The sequence below is a fragment of the Anopheles bellator genome, chromosome 1 (genome assembly GCF_943735745.2).
Source record: "Anopheles bellator chromosome 1, idAnoBellAS_SP24_06.2, whole genome shotgun sequence".
Taxonomy (NCBI): Eukaryota; Metazoa; Arthropoda; class Insecta; order Diptera; family Culicidae; genus Anopheles; species Anopheles bellator.
The window spans coordinates 26,455,598-26,470,712 of record NC_071285.1 but is presented as its reverse complement, the minus strand read 5'-3'; the positions used below and the strand labels follow the sequence as shown (position 1 = coordinate 26,470,712).

The 15,115-nt window shown below is 38.1% G+C and overlaps 2 protein-coding genes across 5 annotated transcripts; one reads left to right on the top strand and one right to left on the bottom strand.

Annotated features, from left to right (window-relative positions):
• Window positions 1–5,005: 5,005 nt before the first annotated feature.
• LOC131206062 (E3 SUMO-protein ligase PIAS2) lies at window positions 5,006–10,036 on the bottom strand. Of its 3 annotated transcripts, none has more exons than XM_058198439.1 (11): window positions 9,760–10,036; window positions 9,297–9,460; window positions 8,593–9,226; window positions 8,292–8,532; window positions 8,099–8,204; window positions 7,892–8,020; window positions 7,653–7,816; window positions 7,477–7,574; window positions 7,243–7,402; window positions 5,551–5,634; window positions 5,006–5,413 (listed from the first exon to the last, which is right to left on the bottom strand). In XM_058198439.1, exons 1-11 carry the CDS (start codon window positions 9,799–9,801, stop codon window positions 5,292–5,294), a joined length of 1,944 nt encoding a protein of 647 aa, XP_058054422.1. In that variant the 5' UTR covers window positions 9,802–10,036; the 3' UTR covers window positions 5,006–5,291. The 3 variants fall into 3 exon arrangements, with proteins under 3 accessions (XP_058054422.1, XP_058054424.1, XP_058054425.1); XM_058198441.1 differs by having other exon boundaries at window positions 7,477–7,571; XM_058198442.1 differs by lacking the exons at window positions 5,006–5,413; window positions 5,551–5,634 and adding an exon at window positions 5,689–6,553.
• A 588-nt stretch (window positions 10,037–10,624) lies between these two features.
• Window positions 10,625–15,014, top strand: LOC131206114 (calnexin-like). Of its 2 annotated transcripts, none has more exons than XM_058198524.1 (7): window positions 10,625–11,083; window positions 11,160–11,564; window positions 11,621–11,754; window positions 11,823–12,411; window positions 12,480–12,620; window positions 13,298–13,417; window positions 13,522–15,014. In XM_058198524.1, the coding sequence occupies exons 1-7, from the start codon at window positions 10,979–10,981 to the stop codon at window positions 13,870–13,872; spliced, it is 1,845 nt and encodes a 614-aa protein (XP_058054507.1). In that variant the 5' UTR covers window positions 10,625–10,978; the 3' UTR covers window positions 13,873–15,014. The 2 variants fall into 2 exon arrangements, with proteins under 2 accessions (XP_058054507.1, XP_058054506.1); XM_058198523.1 differs by lacking the exon at window positions 13,298–13,417 and adding an exon at window positions 12,839–12,967.
• The last annotated feature ends 101 nt before the right edge of the window (window positions 15,015–15,115 follow it).

Here is a 15,115-nt window from a genome sequence, read left to right as displayed (position 1 = left end):
CGTTGGAGCGTATGTTTATATCACGGACCCTTCGTAGTAGTGTAATCAAATCGCTGTTGTATTGGTTATGAAGTCGTTCTTCATTCAAGCAGCAGATAACGATTAACACGTGTTGCAAACCCGAAATCGACCTTCTGTTTATCAAAAAAGTGGCTGCAAGATTCCATTAAAAATCATATATCAACAGCTAGTTCGTCTTTATCAGTAATTACAGTAGAGAGCGTTACAGGATTCGCGTGCAACACAGTAAACTTGTCACCAACACTAGCAGACCATTTTCTGCACCGTACGCCATGCCGTAATATCATGCACACACTCTACCGTTTTTACATCGGCATCCAAAACATCGCACACATAACATCGCACGGCTCCACACATTGTCGAGGAAACAGTGAAGAGTAATGAGGCGGCATGAGTTCTTCATTCAATTGGGATCTTCAAAATCGCACGTATTCGCACAGCAATAAGTTTTTTATGCACGCCCGCGAACCGGAGATCCTTTGAGAGGATTTCGAAGGTTCTCATCTAGGGGGCTGATTAATATAAAACACATATTTCTTTTCTTCTTCTTAAACTTCTTTCTCTCCGTTCATCTCACTCTCTCTCAGTGTTTCTTTCCCTCGTTCGCACGGAGGATTCGACCGCATCACACATAACTAACTGAACCCCTCCTCCTAGCGCTTGAAAAACAAATAACATTAGAACTTTTCTTATACTGTGCATTACGGCAGAGCAAAATGGATGCAGAAAGCGCAAATCCAATGTTATTCTATATTATGATTTTCAGCACCAACACTCACGAATTCACAACGCAACGGATATTTGATTAACGAACCCAAAAATCACGACTCACAAAAAGCCAGCAAATTGAGAAATTTCCGAAACGCCAACCAAGATTCAGTGTGCATATTCAACAAAACTAGCCCCCTAAATAAGCAGCTTTGCGTGACAATGGCGCGCAAGTATTCACTTCCCCACGAATCCTAACTGCTTCATAGAAGTATTCTACTTACATTATGGCCTATTTTATCACATTACATGCACCATTTTTTCATAAAAACTTATTCATTCTAAACTTCAAAGGTGCCAGCCAAAGTGACGCGTTAAACTGTGTTGTAATAAAAATGGATACCCGTGCATTCTATGTTTTTGTTTCCCTTGTACAAACACGAGCCACTCACTAACACTATCAACTCACGCGGTCTACAGTCCTCGCCGGCCGAAGATTTAATTCAGACAGAAGTCATTTTCCAATGTTTATAAAAGATGCAACATTCTGCACGAGACAGATTAGGCAATTGTCAACACTTGAGAAGATTTAGTTAACAACTGTACCATCATTTCAGAACATTTTTTTTATCAGCATAACACCGGAACACAACATGTTCAATCCGGATTGAAGTCAACTTGGACGAACCAGAACGAAGAAATCAGACAGAAGTCCTCAAGCCGGAGAGTGTCGTTTTAATCGACTGATTCCACCGTCCGCTGCAAAAGCATGGAGATTAAAGCCAGGAAAGGGTGTCTGTGTGCTTTCCATAGAGGTCTAGGATCTGAGTTGAGTTGGGATACATATCGCCACCATGTTGGTGACCTGCGTATGTCATCTAAATGGGCGCCCAAATGATTGATTTTTGATGCAATACAATAGCGTTTTATGTACTCGTATGCTTGCATTTTGATTATACCTGATGTTTTGTAATTTAGTTTTGTTTTTATGCATACAATAAACAAAAACAATAAAACGTTTACAGGTTTGAAACACATTTCTTGGCAACGAACTTTTCCGCTTTTTGATGAAAAATCCTTTACAACCATTTAACCGAAAGAGAAAATCAAACCCTTTTTTAAGCTTTAAATTCATGTTTCTAGCTTTGACTAACCAAAAGGTAATAAATGGAAAACATTGTGGTTTTCAGAAGTGAGCCAAGAATCATAACAATAATCAATCGCTACATATTCTATTACAAACGCTTTGAAACATTATCTTCTATATTAACATTATTTGTATGTTTTTAAATATATTTTTGCGGTATCTTTTCTTATATTCCGTCGCAGGAATGAAAAGACAGTTTACTAAAATAAAACATTAATCGAAACATGACTAAATGAATCCCGTGCATAACAAGCAAACACGGGGCTAGTCGGAAAATTTATCCACACGAACAAAACTAACTTCAAGAAAAAGTATTTAACAAATTAACTGTAGTAAGAGCACGGTCAAATGCGCCATGAAACTAAAGGACAACTGGCAACTGGAACTGGCTTACTTCGATCAGGTAGCGCATTGCATAGTAAAACAATGGGTCTACATAATATTTCCAGTGGGTTGTTTTATTTGTAAGTTCTGACCATAAAGCAGACCCAACTATGCTATACGAGTGTCGGTGTCTTCCAACACGAATGAGGTTGAGCTATGAAATTATCACAACTATACATAAATTTGACTCATTTTACACTAGAGCAGCTACTACATAGATCATTAATTCCTGTGACAATATGTTAGGTTATTTATATTATACAGCCCATTCTTCTTTCATAGAAAAAAGCTTGAAATTACACGATATTGTCTGGCAGTTTATACAAGTTTGATCCAATGTACCTGTAAACATTTAGATTTTTTTGACAGACAAATGACGAAATTGTTATGTCTTATAGTTCGCATTTCTAACTTTGCATTTGCATTTAAACCGATCGAAATAGATAAATTGTTGCAGCAAAGATTATCTTAAATATTAACAATTTCAATATCTACTCGGACGATGCTTGACGATGGATGATCAACATTCAACACATCTGAAACATTACAATCATCCAAAAATCACACAATCTACGCGATGATAATCGGCAGTAAAAGATGCTAGTATCAAGTATAGTTTAAGGAAAGACAGTGGGAAAGTATTTGCCAGGAGGAAATGGCTTTCGTAATATGTATAATCAATACGCAGTGTATGAAGCCCGCAAATATGAAGGAGCAGCATCCGAAGCCTGATCATTCCATTCAAATTATCTCAAAAGTCGTCAGCAATGGCGTAAAAATCTTGACAAAACTTGAACCGTTATCGAGGGGCCGAATGCAATGTCTGTCTAGAGAAAGGGAGACACTGTATACGATAGTTGTACTTTAATTAATAACGGCGAATCAAAAAAACATACAATTCTGTTTTCGGAATGGTATTTGTTTTGGCAAATTGACTTCTTTCATGGGTATACTTTATACGTGTTACAGAAAGCTTCAGCATGCATAATGATCGTATTTTTTAACCAGCATTCTAAAACAATTAATGAATCGAACTCGAATGGAGGTCAGTAAACAGGTCAATGTACGGTCAATTCGTCTTTTCAAGAATTTCAATCCAAGCCAAACCAGAAAACAATTTCACTAATATCTTGCTTGACTAATTTTATAAAGAACTTCTATAACATTGGTTACAATGTACCGCATCGGAATAAATGAGACACACGGTAAAAGCTAATTTTCTTTGCCTACCTGTATAATAAATATAATATAAGCATTCATTAAATGCTTTTATTCTGCACAATTTCTTGACATTGAAGATTGATCCGTTCATTAAATCCTGGAAATTTGCTGCCAAACACCACAACAAAAGTTTTCACAACCATCATTGACAATGATTGCTTCGTATTATTTCATACGGGAAGGACACACATTATTGGACGCATCGTGGAAAAGATGGTTTGACGGGCAAGAACATATGCACACACTCGAACACAACGGAACAGCTTACACCACTCTCCAGAGGGTGTAGGGTATATCTTTTTCACTGCACTTTTATGATTCTTTGCAAAAGCCAAATTCGTTAATCCATTCAGATTTTTTTATGCTTCCTTCACAATTCTTTGCCACTAGTGCACTGTATTATTTCAATACGAAGGGGAACGCACAGATACACAACACGGACGCCTTGATCACATTCTATTTCTCAGTGAAATCCTTCTCCAAAGCCTCTGCCGATGAGAACGAACCGAAAGAACCGCAAACGAAAAATATCCAAAAACACTCAGCGAACCACCCTAAAGTCTCTACCTTCGCAACAATCAGCAGCCTGCTAGCTGCACTGCTTCAGGAGTGGTTTCCATTCAATTCTGCAGTATTTATTTACGGATTAAAACAGCACCGACGAAATATCTACTTCCATGGAGGATATGATTTTGCAGTCAATCACCTCCCATCATCTCATCTTGGCATATGGGCTACGTTTACAGCACTGGCTGCAAAACTTCAAAGTTTCTACTCGAATGTTGTATTTTCGAGCACTTTCGACATTTTAGCAGAACAGCTAAACTAATTAAAACAATAGCTGTAAACGGTAAAAAAATGTCTTTCGTATCATTGATCCCTAAACATATTGTCATTTATGCGTGATTTTGATTGATTTTAGATAGAATAAAATATTTTTTCATCGTTATAATCGTAAAAGAAATAACATGAAATGTTGGTGCTTACCAAGTCGCTGTTCGGCTTCACAAAGTTGCTCTTTCTTCATACTGCAACTTTACCGAGTTATACAATTTCGTTCAAATGTTTTTGGACAATATTGAACGGAAACAATATAACTCAGTTCGTAGCTGATTACATATATGCGTTTCTCACCCAGGTGCACTGGAAGCTGTCTAATTTTACAGTTTTAATGTTACCCCATTGTTACAGCCATCATCAGGTTAAGTCCAGTTTTGGTGCGTATTCCGATATCATTCAGCAGTCAATAAAGTCGTCGTTAAGTCACTTGAGCAAAGACCAAAGATAAGTTAAAGTGTGTGTACAGCTATTTTAAAATTTGCAATAATTGAGGAATACGTCAGTAGTGTTCTAAGAAATATCTGCAACATTATTTGGCTAATTTTAGAATTTCGATTAATTCATCAGGCCGTATTTTATTTTCTCAAACTTAATATATTCATTTCTTTTCTTTCATAAAAACCGGTTTACACATATTTTTACAGCTTAATAGCTACATTTTATTATTACATCTCGACGAAAGAAATGAAATGTACCATTGAACATTTATGGATTTGTTCAAATGTTATTAATGAAGTTGCTGTTAGTGCAATGGATTCTTAATTTCGTAGTTGTACTGTAACTTTCCAACGCGTTGTTGTCAGAATTCATGTAGGCGAAATTGAAAATTGATTATTAACGAAAAATAGTTTAAATAAAGTATGAAAATGTATTATTCCTCGTAGTATCCTGCAACACCGTATGCAGTTGATTCTTTCTCCGTAATTCGTATTCATTCGCAAATGGTCACGACTCTGTAGCTGCTATTGTCTCACCTATTGAGAGCCAGCGGATTGATTTGAAAATTACTCACTTGATCAGCGCTTGTTCCACCGGGGGATTGTTGCTGCTGATGGTTATATGCCAGTGATAAGGTGGTTGTTGAAGAAACATCTGGTAGTAGAAAATTTGAAAACGTTAGACATTTCGTATATACCGAACATGGAGACACATATGATCAATACTATGATTAGTTGTTATAGATTTTTTTACTACAGAAGTATACTTGTTCATAATAATTGTTTAATTACCATTGTTGTTGCCGTTGTGTGAAGGGTTGGGTGTGGATGGTGGAGATGGCGAATCTAGAGATATCACGGACGAAGATGGATCCTCTGCAATTTTGAAAAGCAATAAAATTTGGAAAGAAAATAACATGAAGAATAGATTCCAACAAAATACTGAGATATTTAAAGAATATACTCTAGAGTTTTTTCCGCAATCAAATAACAATTGTATCAAATTTATAGCCTATGCTCCAATATACTTTCTAAACTATAATGCATCGTGAGCTTTTGCTTCCCCTATTTCGCGTTTTGTTAACGTTTTGTAAAAATTTTTCAAATAAAGTTATGGTCGACTATTGCAAAGTAAACTGTTTAACTTAAGCTAGCACACCACCAGGATTTTTTGTAGGTTATTTTTCAATTGCACAGAATGCAATAATGAACATTGTGCGAACCAATATAAAAAGTGTTGAAATGTCAAACTAAATCTGTTGAATATAAACAGACAAGTTTTTTTTTTATCAAATCTGTGAAAATAAAAACAACTATTCTGCTTGATTTATAAGATTTTTCGGATTATATTTGTTTTGGTCGATAATGTATTTCAATCGTTAATAGTTCATCCGATGTTATTCACCATTCAGTGCATTCACAGTTGTTTCAAATAATGAACAAAATAGAGTTCTTTTAGTTCTTTTCATAATTTAAGAAAAAAAATCAAATGACTGAGTATTGGATCGGAAATCTAACAGTATGATATGCGTAAAACACAAAACGTTAGATCCTTACTGATAACAATGAGCAGCAGCAGACCAACACAATTGTCTAAGTTCAATAATTGTGAAGTAAATTTAAATTTACAGATTTGGCCAATACAATTTGAAGTACACATAACTAAAATTTTGTTTGGACATGTTCCTGTGATTCCGTACAGTTCATAGTTAAGAATTGTAATATGATTAAATTTCTTCGCTATCTAATATTTCTTCACTGATGATAATACTTTTATTTCCTATTGGAAGGTTTTCTGAAGTGTTGCATGGCAGTAGCATAATGATGAAGAAAAAAGAGAAAGAGAAAGAGACAAAGTAGAGAGAAAAAGAGAAAGAGAGACTTAGAAGATAATTAACAAATTATCAAAGCACAATTTGGTTTGCATTGTGGCAGATTGTAGTTGCATGTGTTTCGATGAATTGACGTATGTATTCTGCAAACCAACTCGATATGCTCAATTTAAGAAATGAATAAAATTAATCAAAGAGATCAACAGATTCGTAGCCACCTATTTTCGGACTACGGTAAAAGTATGCCTTATACTCTTTTGGTGTCAACATAAATTTAAAGACAGCGAAACGTTTTTATGAAAACAATGTACCTTTAAAAAAACGAATGTGAAACTTTGTGGTATGACCAAAGTTCGAGTTATAACAGGAAATGTACGTAACTAAGAAACTTTAAATGAAATAACAAATCAAAACCCCTCTTTTATAGATAAGTAACCATACGCGGAAAGTGTTGCAATCGAACATAGACAGATAAAAATAAAAACTTCGCAGGTATGGATTGCCAACAAATAACCTCTGTCAAAATCCTCTTTATCATTATGTCTTATCACACAACAGCGAGAAGTATGAGTTTTCATCTTTGTTTTAATTTTGGAATATTTCCTAATTTTTGTCATCATTTACTAATTTCTACTAATCTTTGTGGGCTCACCATTGACTTTGGATCTCGTTAATGCAGCGGAACCAGCCGAAGCGTTGCCAGTCAAAGAGGAAGATGAAGAAGGATTATTAGAGCTGCTTGTCGATCTGCCGTTATTCATTTTCCTTTTATGTGATACTTCATCATCCGAGTCGCTGAGTGTTAGGTCCACCTATCGATTGGCAAAACAAAATTAATTGGTTTGTTCGTCTGCAAGTCGTTCGTCGTCCTTTTGAAGATTTTTACCGTTTCGTTGGAAGTTGTTGTAGAGGTGGGCTCATTAGGTGAGATGACAGATGTCTGCGGGACGATGGTATTTTTGGGAGGATCGGTAGTAATAACTTCTAAAAAATTATCTAATTAGTATTACTGTTCAATAAGTTTATCTCTGCGACTGCGTTATCAGTGTGTTCAAACCTGACCTATGTCATCCGAAATAACTTCAACTTTCTGGATGGCTTTTCCAGGAGATTCGTCACAAAATTCACTTTGTTTAATGTGTGTGCTCCAAGATCCATCTTTGTGAAGTTGAATTTCTGTATCCTCGTACGACAACTTATTTGAATCTAATACTTCTTGGAAATAGCTGCGGAGAATGAGAAATGTGACGTTGGTAATTGTGACTTTTGTTTTCTCTATCCTAGAACCAAGTAAAAGTTACCCATCGATAACTAAATTATCATAAATAGCCGGTTTATCACACACGGGGCAGTTCCAAGTAGGTTTTCGCTCATTCATCTGAAGGTATAGTCTTGCGTCGAAACATTGCAGATGGGAGCATGTAGAAGCCCTAAAAAACAAGCCACATTTACATTGTAATAGGTTAGAACGAATAAGATACGACGGTAATATAAATGTTTATACTTACCGACACGGAGTTATCATGCGAGCTTTACCCAGAGGACAAATAAGTGATACTTTCAGCATGGTTGTAGCTATTTCACAATCTGCATCTTCATTCAGTTTTTCTTTTACTAACAAAATAAACAAAAAAGGGAGAAATAAAAAGTTTAACATTAAAAGTATCTGTTAAATTACGAATAGCGGTGTCCTCTACTTACTTAATGCTCTGGTGTAGTCCGCAGGCTTCACTCCTTTGGATTTCATTCTTTGTAAGAGCTGAACGGACGTTAATTTGCGTACCAAATAGCAAGCAACAGCATAACCGCGGTTGTATTCAGTGCACCATGATACAGTTATATGATTCGCTACAACTGGGGAAAGCTTAACGTTTGGTGTAATGTTGACCGGCCTCGGAGGTCTCTTTGGTTCAACTCCGGGTTTGTTGGTAGGAATGGGATTCTGAGAAGAGAACACAAATAATTTGCCATAGCTAAAAGGAAATGCGGCTAAGAGTCTTACCGGTAACGGACACAATTTGTTGTTCACTTTCACGACGATATTGGGAGGAAAGTAGTCTTCCTGCTCGCAGGACGTTTCCAAAAGGCAGAAGCGTAACTGGACCTGGATAGTGTGCTCAATCCGGTTTGCATTACGCGTGTCACGGTTGAGTGCCACATCCGTTGCCTGCTGTGGAGTCAGGTGGAAGTAAAATGATCCTTCCTGCACTCGCTGGGCTGTGTTGCTAGGCACCAATGTAGCAGGCTTAAGTAAAGTGGCCAGAACATCGTAGAATGCTAGCTTTTTCAGGCGAACATCTGGGTGAATTGGGAAGCCTGGATTTTCAGCATAGCCTGGAGTCGTGATACCATTCGCGTGCACTTGGCTTACGCGATTGTCATTTTGAACAGTATTTGCATACTGTTGCTGATACATTCCCGCTGATACAGCGCGTGAATTAGCTATTGCGTGGATATTATTATTGTTGTTCGGTACGCTAGTTTTGTCGCTGTTAGCACCTACATACAACCCAGATGAAATGAGCGATTGCACCGCTAGAGCAAGGTTTGAATCTGTACTGACGGACGGCTGTACCGAATGCTCTCTTGCGCTATGCAATGCCAAGTTGGAGGAAGACTCTACAGACTCCTGCAGACTAAGGGGATCAACAAAGCAATATTTGTTATTGTGCACCATGTCCGCTACAATAATCAGCTGTTACTTACGCTTTACGGTGGAGGTCACGCACTTTATGCTTCAACACGGAAATATTCTGACGCACAAGGATCAGGACACGCTCAATCAACTCAGTTTTACGGCCACTGCGACTGACGTTGTGCTCCCCAAGCAATTGTTGCAGATCGGACACTCGAAGCTGGTGTACTAGTTCCTGAAAAAAATGATGCAATATTGAAAGAACTTTATCGTTAAAATATAAAAGGGAGCGTTTTAAGATAAAAAAACGGTTGTTATGGAGAAAGAAGGAAGCAAATATGGAAGTTCGACAATACTAGTAAATGTAGGCAGAGAATTCGAATACATCAATGTGTATCGAAAGTGTTAGCGAAAGCGTAAATGTAAAAGTTCGTTCGTTTCAGAAAATGTAGTAATAGCGAGCTAGACGCACAGAATAAAATAACAGGTTTGGAAAAACATTTGCCACCCGTTTATTGTTCAGCTGTGACTTACCTTAAGTTCCGAAAATTCTGCGGCTTGCCGCGTTTTTCTCATCTTCCAATGGCGCTTTCAGTCCGATCAGACTCGGCAACTGAGAATTGGACGATGTTCATGCGGATTGTCGAATCTGACAAATTTGTGCTAATATTCCCTAGAGCAATCGTTTCGCTGTCTAGATTTGCGTGAAATCCATGTGAACAACTGAATAGCAAGGATAACTGATTGATTCAACTGTTGCAGAATACTTGTACAGCACCAAATTTATCCGACCTGCGAAGCACAAGCTTTGAAAACCTCTTTTTCTGAATCTATGGTACGGTATGGTATGGTGACGTTCAGTACTGCCAACTTCTTATTCGATGTTTTTGCTAGCCGGTAGGACAGGATACGTCAACATAATGAACAAGCAATGATATCAATCGTATATTACATGTGATTCTATTTTTTAAATATTGTTTATTTATAATATTCAATTATTTTTAAATTGCTGGATTTGTTATTGTCTAATTGATTCGATGAATAAACCAATTGACCAGCAATTGAAATTATAAAATGTCAAAAACATCGAAATATGTATATGAAATACATCGCGAACCATTGTGTCTCGAAGTTTAGTGAGTTTTAGACAAAGCTAAGCAATTTAAAATTATGATTTTCATATAAATGATGGAGTAAAACATATTATTTTTAGTCGATATGTTGAACTCTTATCCGTATCCGGCAAGCTATTTTAGGACATGTTGACAGCCCTGTTTTGCTAGGAGCAAAACGTACAAAAATGTCCGTATTGTCAGATCGTTTGTGAATCTCTGAGTAGCCATTCCCTGCCATAGTGTTGGTTGTGTCAACGAGAAGTGAATCTCTTCCAATTTTAACCAGTTTCTGCCGAAGAGTTTTCGTAAAACAAATCTCAATTTATACATTTACTGGGGTAGCACTTTACATTCGCTAAGCTTAATTCGATTAACCCCTAAACGAAACCTGTCAAGTGCTAGCCCGCCGGCAACAGTGCGAAAGGGAGAAAACAAAACCAATGAAAAACCTACACCTATAGCAAGCAACCTATCATCACGAGTGCCGGCACCAACAGATCATGCGCCTATAGTTTTGTCATACGTGTACTAATCGAATTTGTGTTCATTGAAGCTTCTGCCAACCATTCTATACCAGTCAGCGTGGATTGCGGCCTCAGTTAGGTATTGCTGGTTTACTGGCACCACATTAGGGCACGATGGAACTGGGTCGGCCCCATTTGACATCGCTTCTTTTCCTGTGCTCAGTAGTCCTATTTCATAATTTAGCAGAGGCTAACTCCGATCTCCCGGATGATGTGCAGGTAATGGTAGAACGAGGGGGAAATCGTTGCATTACATTACAGTTTACGTGTGCATCGAAATAAATTTTATTTGCAGTCTTCCGAGGATGGTGATCGATACGTAACGCCAACGGTGGATCCGGCCCGTATGTACTTTGCGGAACATTTCGACGATTTGTTCGACGCCAGCGATATTGGAAAACGGTGGATCAAGTCCAAAGCCACTAAAGATGATGCGGCCGAGGAGGTGGCTAAATACGATGGTGAATGGCTGATCGAGCTACCAAAGAGACCCATATTGGCAAATGATTATGGTTTGGTGTTGAAATCAAAGGCCAAGCATGCGGCGATTGCTTCCCATTTGCTACTGAACAGACCATTCGTCTTTGACAACAAGCCATTCATTGTGCAGTACGAGGTGAATCTACAGGATGGTCAAGAATGTGGTGGCTCCTATATTAAGCTTCTGTCTGCTGGCGACAGTATGAAAAATTTGAAACAGGTACAGTGTTTTGCGTAAGTTCTGAAAAATGGGAAAGTTAACGCTTGTCTGTTTAGTTTCACGACAAAACACCGTACACGATCATGTTTGGGCCCGACAAGTGTGGCAACGATGTGAAGTTACATTTTATCTTCCGTCACGTAAATCCGATCAACAAGACTATTACAGAAAAGCATTGCAACAAACAAAAGTTAGTATAACAAAGTACTTTCAATTGTCATTACCTTTACTCAAAATAACTGCTCTTTCTTGGTGTAGGGAAAGACTTGACGAGCCGTTCAAAGATAAACGGCCGCATTTGTATCAGCTGATTATACGCCCTGACAATACGTATACCATTCGTGTTGATCATAAGACCATCAACGAAGGGTCACTGTTGACAAATTTTACTCCGCCGGTCAATCCTCCTGCTGAAATTGATGATCCTGAGGACAAAAAACCGGACAATTGGGATGATCGTGAAAAAATAGCAGATCCGGAGGCGACAAAGCCAGACGATTGGCATGAAGATGAGCCAGCACAAATACCGGATCCCAAGGCCACGAAACCCTCCGATTGGTTGGACGACGTCGAAGAGATGGTTCCGGACAGTACCGCTGTGAAACCATCAGATTGGGACAATGACATGGACGGCGAATGGGAGCCACCAATTGTTCCAAACCCCATGTGCGAAAAGGCAGTCGGGTGCGGTTTGTGGAAGGCACCAATGATTGCCAATCCCAATTACAAAGGCAAATGGCGGCCACCGCTTATAGCTAATGTGAACTACCAAGGCAAATGGTCACCAAGGAAGATACCAAATCCAGAGTTTTTCGAAGATTTATCACCGTTCCGGATGACATCGATTGTAAGCATTGGATCTATTTACAACAGGGTGTTGTCCTATTCCTTATTTTTTGGTGAACAAAATTTCAGGCCGCCGTCGGTATCGAAATTTGGTCCATGTCCAGTGACATACTGTTCGACAATATCGTAATCTGTGATGATGAAACAGTTGCTGATGACTGGGCTGCTCAAACATTCGATCTGAAAATAAAAATTCTGGACCGCCAAGCCGTAAGTATACTAGAGAATAATGGTTTGTGTCCCAATTCTATGCGTTTAAACAACCCATAAGTATTCGGCTCTTGCAACTCTATTGAGCAGTGCAATTAAAACCCCAAAGAACCTCTGGTTCAATGTTCAACTTACATAAAACGATTTGTTGGCCACGATGTATTAGTTCGAGGCGTTGTGTATTGTTAAAACTCATTGTCTTCATCGATGCTGTCCAGCAAACACTTTGGGATCGCGCATTAAGGTACATGAACTACAAACCAGCCTACTGGGGAGCTTATTTTGTCTACTGTACGATACCATTGATAGCATACATCTGGTTCCTCTGGAGTCGCCGAGATAAGAAGGTTTTTTTTTGTTTTTTTTAGAGAATTCACGTATTGCTTTGGAAACGTTTGCGTAATTTCTCTGTTTATTGTTGATTTGAAAAAGAAAAAGAAATATTGAATTACGTGTGTAGAATGTAACTTCAAAGTGCGATACTGCGATCTTTACATAATTGAAACATACACGAGTTTGGCTAGTTTTTGGTTGATTCATTTTTTACATAAATATTTAATATTTAATATTGTAAGTATGCAAACATTGTCTGGATTTCACAATACTGTTTCAATCGATGCTAGAAAAGTAGTGTTCACCCTAAAGAATCTGTACACTTTTAATCAAACATTCCACAGGAAACGTTGGTGTCCCGTTTTATGAAGTATTGTAACAGTAACCCCTGGATGTGGGCCGTTCTGCTAGTTGTCGTAGGGTTGCCCATCATTACTGTCGTGTATTTTATGTGTTTTGCAAAGGTAAAAATCACTGCACTATGCTAGTTGTTGTGTTTTAATATATAACTTTGTATGCAACTCTTTCAATTTTCGCACCTAACCTTTTTGTTTCTGATATTTCCAAGTCCGATGCGAAGGCAGCAGTTGGTCACTCAAAAAAGACGGATGAATTTGTGCCGGTAGATGATGAACGGGATGCTATGGGATTGGATGGTGCCCGGTCCGATAAAACCCAGCTGAACGCTAACGAAGTGCCGTCGAGCTTGGCCGGTGAAGCGGGTCAAGCGGAAAACGACGAGGACGAAGAGGAGGAGGAAGAGGACGAGGACGAGGGCGACGGTGTGGAAGATGTCCATGTAGCACAGCAGACTGTGGACAAAGAAGAAGAGGATGAGGGAGAATCAGGAGCAACAGTAGATAGCAGAAACGCAGAACCCGGGGAGGGTCTTAAGAAGCGGAAAGCTCGCAAAGATTAGATTAAAAATTAAGAAATTCTAATATTGCATAAGTAGAGGCATTATATTTTCATTAGAGTTAGACCGTAAGGCATCGTTCCTGCTATATTTTATGTAAACAAATAGTTTGTCAAAAATGTCTCAAGCTGACCGCAGATTCAGCTTGCGGAACTTTGTTCGCAATTTATTTAATTCCATCTCGATTCAATTATTGCATATCGTATTAAATATTTGATATACATATGTTCTAATGTAATACTTTATTATTTCACACAAGCAGTAATTTGGCTTATAACAAACCTCTATTTCGATGTTTCTTGAATAATTTGTTTTTTGGGGTTATGTAATCACTACTTCAGGTTCCGAAACAATGCCAATTTCAGCAACAATCCTCAACAAACGCATCATTGGATACATCGTATGTAATACTGCTTTTGCTCGGGGCGTTCCGTTCTAGCGCTTCTAACGCCCTTGTGCCGAACAGCATTGTGTCGTCTTTGTTGCTCGCTCGAATTATAAAAAACAGAAGAGATACTGTGCGAACATGTATTTTGGTTTAATCTTCTAGAAAACCCTATGTTTTGACAGTCTACAACATTCCAAAAGTTTGTCCTTCAGTTTTCATTCCAAACAGTTCTTCTATCGTATCGTTTAATACAAAAAAGCAAAATCAAGAAGATGCAATAACCGATATGAAATAAATTCTGAAGAAAGTTACATAGCTTCTAGAAGCCAGCAGAAAGATAACCTACCTTGAAAATAAGTTTTTTTTGCCACAGATTTTCGCAGTGAAATCATACAAAAAGCCGCAACCGGACCTCGGTTATAACAGATGTAAAAAGATATGAAATGTCATGTTCTCGGCATAGGTAAAGAAAAGCACATTTCGTTTATCTTTACATTTCCAATAACAAAGATTTGCTTCATCATGCAGTGTGCACTCCATCAAGCCCCAAAATATAATTTGCCAGAGCGTGCGCGCGCCCATGAAGAGATCTGTTATTATAGTTTGTTTTTCGGTGGTTTGGCTTTGAAGGATTTTGTGTTCTTTAAATTTAAATAACAACTATCTCACCTTAGAAAACGCATGTTGCTCTTTGATTCGAAAGTCTATCAGCGGACACGTTAGGAAATTCATAACGTCGACCATGAATAAACAGTGAAAACGAGCAAAATGTGGAGAATTCGCTATTATATCGTTGGCGGACGTTATTTAACCAATGAAATCGCTGCTCATTAATAAAGGTACGTATCTTTTATGTAA

Bases quoted from the DNA above. Each gene is read 5' to 3' on its own strand.
- LOC131206062 (XM_058198439.1), bottom strand. From the start codon at position 9,801: ATGAGAAAAACGCGGCAAGCCGCAGAATTTTCGGAACTTAAG. The intron at 7,817-7,891 runs GTAACTTTTACT...CATTCTCCGCAG, and splicing joins GATAATTTAGTTATCGATGG to CTATTTCCAAGAAGTATTAG. The intron at 7,575-7,652 runs GTCAGGTTTGAA...ATAATTTTTTAG, and splicing joins AGTTATTTCGGATGACATAG to AAGTTATTACTACCGATCCT.
- LOC131206114 (XM_058198523.1), top strand. From the start codon at position 10,979: ATGGAACTGGGTCGGCCCCATTTGACATCGCTTCTTTTCCTGTGCTCA. The intron at 12,621-12,838 runs GTAAGTATACTA...GATGCTGTCCAG, and splicing joins AAATTCTGGACCGCCAAGCC to CAAACACTTTGGGATCGCGC. The intron at 12,968-13,521 runs GTTTTTTTTTGT...GATATTTCCAAG, and splicing joins GGAGTCGCCGAGATAAGAAG to TCCGATGCGAAGGCAGCAGT.